This window comes from Labrus bergylta, chromosome 1 (assembly GCF_963930695.1).
Source record: "Labrus bergylta chromosome 1, fLabBer1.1, whole genome shotgun sequence".
NCBI classification, from domain to species: Eukaryota; Metazoa; Chordata; class Actinopteri; order Labriformes; family Labridae; genus Labrus; species Labrus bergylta.
Genome location: NC_089195.1, coordinates 16,081,579 through 16,086,587, shown reverse-complemented (window position 1 = coordinate 16,086,587; position 5,009 = coordinate 16,081,579). Strand labels below are relative to the sequence as shown.

The 5,009-nt window shown below is 41.1% G+C and overlaps 1 protein-coding gene across 3 annotated transcripts; it reads right to left on the bottom strand.

The window, feature by feature from the left end:
• Positions 1–751: 751 nt before the first annotated feature.
• LOC110003729 (CD48 antigen) lies at positions 752–4,683 on the bottom strand. 3 transcript variants are annotated; one of them, XM_029282531.2, is made up of 5 exons: positions 4,509–4,683; positions 3,574–3,808; positions 1,749–2,084; positions 1,282–1,569; positions 752–1,014 (listed from the first exon to the last, which is right to left on the bottom strand). In XM_029282531.2, the coding sequence occupies exons 2-5, from the start codon at positions 3,662–3,664 to the stop codon at positions 887–889; spliced, it is 843 nt and encodes a 280-aa protein (XP_029138364.1). In that variant the 5' UTR covers positions 3,665–3,808; positions 4,509–4,683; the 3' UTR covers positions 752–886. The 3 variants fall into 3 exon arrangements, with proteins under 3 accessions (XP_029138364.1, XP_065811092.1, XP_020514937.1); XM_065955020.1 differs by having other exon boundaries at positions 4,573–4,661; XM_020659281.3 differs by lacking the exon at positions 3,574–3,808.
• Between the last annotated feature and the right edge of the window lie 326 nt (positions 4,684–5,009).

The following is a 5,009-nucleotide window of genomic DNA, read 5'->3' as shown; positions in this document are numbered from 1 at the left end:
CACCACCGCTAACCACAACAGCCGCCAATGACACAAAATGACGACTTTTGTGTCATCAGAGGCTCCTTGTCAGACCTAAAAATACAAAGATTTCCCATCTCAGGGGGAAATGAGGGCAGGATGCACGACCATTCAAAAATACTACCCGGTTTCTAATGACACAAAGCTTAATGAAAATGGGTGAAGTATCTCTTTAATAATTAACTTAAGATAACATTAATGTTAACCAGCGTTAAGGTTTGAAGAGTGACCGTGTTTAATGACGACTTTCAGCAGAATGTATACGTGGTTGTCATAGTTACATACTTACATGATTGGTATTTTTGACAACAATGAAAAAACGTAACAAAGCAACTATAGTCAGGACACTTTCCATCTTCAACATCTGTTGTAACTACGGTAACCGCAGATGCACTTAGCTAAAAGTTTCCCGTTAACATGGTCAATTTTTAAACCATAACACTGGTATTATTAAAAAAACAACAAAAACATCAGCTCTTTGATTGTGGAGTTCTTAAGAGGCCATGGTGACTTAGAAAAACTCTAAATTACACGTGTCAGTGTTGAAAATCTACAAATTGTGGCGCTCAGGAAGTACCTTCACGTATGTCAAGCAGCATTTCACAATAAAAGTTCCTGCAGCAGAGACAAGCATTTTTGTTGTTTGGCAAGTTTGATTCTCAGCCCCACTTGTACATATATCTTGATATTTATTGTGTCGTGTGGTCCATACAAATAAAACCGGTAATAGTACTGTTTTGTATTTTTTTAATCACTTTTATTGAAGTAACAGTGTTTTCCTTTGGTGCAGGACTTTCAAAGGTATTTGTTCTATGCGTTAGATGTTTTCCTGCATTTTCTTCTCCCATGTGATGAGATGACACACTCAGCATCTTTGTTGGGTTTGTCGCCTGAATCTGACGTGGTCCACCACCAGAACCATCAAGGCCAAACCCAGTACAGCGGAGAAAACAAGCCGTACTGTCACTCCAGAGTTACACCAGCTGAGCGTCTCTGAGGGACGAGATGCAAAGAGAGAGAGAGAAAGAAAGGGACTACTACTGGGACCTTTTAAAAGAATGTGCCTGACTCTGATTCAAATATTTCAGATCTAAATCACTGAATCTGTTGGAAAATAAATTTTATTCATACATCTGAAAGTTTTCCAACAAACAGAATTTTTATAGTTGCTTCAGAATAAATCAGAGAGAATGTGAAAAAAGAGGAGAGAGACAGAGAGGAAGAGGAGCACTGTGTTCCCCAGCTTCAGCATCATCATACCTCCGTTGTTTAGACACGTGTCTGCTGTGTGCAGTCTGCTGCTCTTCTGATCCACAGGGTTTTCAGCCACACAGCTGTACTCGCCTTCATCACCCTTCGATATCAGCAGAGAGAGATGCAACGTAGAGGACGGATCTGGACGGCTCGTCTCCTTCAGCTTGTCTCTGCCTCTGAACATCGACAGTCTGAGCTCCCTGCTGCTCTTCACACTGCACTCCACTGTGAGCCAGCTACAGTGGCTGTTCATTGCAGTCATGTTGGTCCTGATGGACGGAGTGCAGACAGAAGCTGGAAGACAACAAGAGAAAGCAGATTTTAACAAGTGCAGCTGAGATATTCCTGCTATTGAGTCATTTTACATAAACAAATTTAAGGATGGAAAATCAATCCTTTATTCACAATGAAGCCTCCCTGAGGGACTCTCACCCGTTCAGATAGGCTCATCGTATGCAGTCATGTGGACTCACCGTACACGATCAGGTTGAACTGCTGGGATAAGATGTTAACGCCGATGGACTGGCACATGTAGACTCCGGAGTCACTGCTTCTGAGCTCAGTGATGCTAAGTGATCCAGACTGAGGGTCCAGCTTCAGTCTGTTCCCAAAAGACTTGGTGTAGTTCGTCGTCAAAACTCTGTTTCTCATTCTGGCGACCCGGCTGACGGGTTTCTCCGGTCCGAAAATCCACACCACCTCAACCTTGCTGTCACACCCGTCCTCTCTGGTGTTCAGGGTGACTCTCTGTCCCTCTTTGGCTTGAACCATCTCTCTTTCTTCACCTGAGCTCACACAGCACAGCAGCACTAAGGGAAAGAGCAGGCGTGAGACCTCATCCTAAATTAACTCTTATGTTATCTCTTTTCAGATGTGCCCCCTCTCCCTTAATTTAAAGCACAGCTGAACGGTTTCAAAACAAATCTAAATGTTGGAATTGTCAGTGTGTTATTTTGATTTTTTTATGCAATGGACATTGCTGACATTTCTGTCCTGTCTTTTCACATTGTTTATTATCAATTGTCCATGTTTGTGAAGCATTTTGGTCGGTTCAAATCGTTTTGATGTGCTATAGAAGTAAACTTGACCAGCCAGAGATCTGCAAAGAAGAAATAAAACTGATTCAGTTCTATCGGATTACTCCTTTTTATTTTTTTTGTTTAAGGTTTTTCACTCTAACTCTAAATGGCAGCAATACCGGAAATGTTGTGTCCATATTTTCATTTTCATTGCTGGTGAGAACAGCCTGCTGCCCCCCTTCTCCTGGCAGCAGAAGCCAGGCTCTCGAGGAGACGGAGCTCCCCCAATTTTCAGCAAGGTGATCTAGCACTACTACCACCCGACGTCCCTGACGCCCAGCCACTACCATCGGGCTGTGTCGTCCCAATAACCACCACCGTCCTCTTTCATGCACTGGCTTCTCCGACCTCCACCTCAGCGGCAAGGAAGTGTAGACAACAGGAATGCGAGGAAGTAGAAATCCTTCCTGCATATTATCCCATATGCTCTTTTGTAAAGCGTATCGAGATAACACTTCTAATGAATTGGCGCTCTACAAATAATGAGGGCTCCCCTGTGCAGCTGGGTCCCAGAAGGCGTTCCCCTTTTTCCCCCTCTTAAAGGCAGCCTTTGACATATCTCAGTCCAATGCATGATCATTTGGAATTTATTAAACACAGAGTGAAAACAGTCATTACAGATCACCGGAAGTGAGAGGGAACGCTACTCCTCTTCTACAGAAAACAAAAAGTCCTCAAACCTATACACTTTTTTATTTTTTAATGTTTATTTTTGGGCCTTTATGCCTTTATTTGGAGACAGGACAGAATGACATGCGGGGAAGGAGCCACAGGTCAGCTATAGCCTCTGTACATAGGGTGCACACACTAACCACTAGGCTACTGCCCGTTGCTCATGGATCTACACTTTTTGAATCCATGCAGGCAGCGCTCCTTCTTAAATTTTGGATTCTCAAAACTGCTGAAACCATGAACCTCGCCCCACGCCCCTCGAACAAGACAACTAGATTTGTCAGCTGCTAACTATTTCATATTTCTGTTGTGTAATGATTATCGACTAAAAGTTGTTTATCAATTTGATCAAATATAGCACAACAACAGTTCATTTTCTAAATGCATATATATGTATTCAGTATATATTATGCATTTTTTGTAATTCTTCAGTATAGGATTTTTGATAAGCAAAGTTTCATTACATTCTTTAATGCAATGAAAATAAAGTTTCAGATCCAGTCCTATCTCAGTGAAGAAAAAACAGAAATAAAGAAAAGTATTTTACCTGCTGTGACACACACAACCAGATGTTTTCTATAAGCCTCCATGGCGAGTGTTTGAGTGTTGTGAAAGGAAATGAAAGCCAGCAGTGTCATCAGTGGATGTTATTTCCTGTGTTCTGGTGTATTTCTTATGCACCAGTTTGTCATGCAGGTAGGTGTCTTTAACTTTTAAATCACATGTCCTGCATGAACCTCACTTTCTCGCTAGATTCAAAGAGCCGTCATTCACATGTTAGTCTGAAGAAGAAATAAAGAATGAAAGAGACAAGTTTACTCCGAGGAACATGGAGGTTTTACTTTAGTAAAGGTTTCACTTTTAACTTATTACTTCTTTATTTTAGTTCAGGCTGCTCCAATTCAACTTAATACTGATAATAAAGCCACTTATTCTTGCTGTTTACAACTTTTTTCTCATAAAATTATGTATTTGTTTTCGTACAGTGCAGCCTCTTTTTTGTCAAATTTCCACTTTTTCCTATAAAATAAGGACTGTAGTTTATAAAACGGTAAATGGACTGATATATTAATGTAGAGCTTCTTTAGTCTTCTGACCACTCAAAGCTCTTAAAGTATAAAAAAACAGAAGTACAGTTAGTTTTAAGTCAAAACTGCCCCTAACAAAACAGAGGAAGCGGAGATGTTTTAGAGGAAGTGAAGCGCGAGAGCGCCGTTAGAAACAGACAAATAAGGCGTTATTTCCTGATTATTTTATCAGGATGACATGCAGGGTGGATGCATTTCATCAGTCTGTATCTCAATTTCATTGGATTTTCAGAAACATGTATTAAAAACTGAAAAGTAGTTAATTCATTTTAGTTTCAAACTAAAAAACTTTTAAAACTCGACTTTATTTATCTGAACATTTTCCCCGAATTTAAAATTTCTTCTTTCTAAAGGGCTTTCTGTCTCACAAAAGACAACTCCACTCTCTCCCTACCGTCATAGCCGCAATCTTGGAATGAGTTTTGACCGCCCAGCTCACAAGAACCGCCTTCTTTCACCTTAAAAACACATCCCGACTCGATTACTGCAATAGTAGCCTTTGAGGCACATCATCCAAAGTCCGCAATAAACTGCAATACATTCTAAACTCTGCTGCATCCCTTCTCACTCACACCCGTACCACATCCAATTCAAAATCCTGCTACTCTCACACAAAGCCCTTAACCACCAGGCCCCTCCTACCTCACTTAAGTCTTCCACCGTCCAATACCAGATGCAACCAAATTTACCTACGGATACAAAAAAAGTAGCCTGAAGCTGCCAACATCTGGTCTTCACCACAAAGAACCAAGCACCAAACCTGGTGGGGACAGAGCCTTCTCCATAGCTGCCCCCTCCCTCTGGAACTCACTCCCCACACATATTCAACACTACAACAAGCTTTTAATGTGTGTCTTTTATTTTGTGTGTAATGTCGCAATGTTTGTTTTGTCTT

What these genes read in the sequence shown, in the direction of transcription:
- LOC110003729 (XM_029282531.2), bottom strand. Translation starts at nt 3,664, where the DNA reads ATGACACTGCTGGCTTTCATTTCCTTTCACAACACTCAAACACTCGCC. An exon ending in GGTTGTGTGTGTCACAGCAG is followed by an intron (nt 2,085 to 3,573) that starts GTAAAATACTTT and finishes TCTTTCCCTTAG; the next exon opens with TGCTGCTGTGCTGTGTGAGC. An exon ending in GTTCAACCTGATCGTGTACG is followed by an intron (nt 1,570 to 1,748) that starts GTGAGTCCACAT and finishes GTTGTCTTCCAG; the next exon opens with CTTCTGTCTGCACTCCGTCC.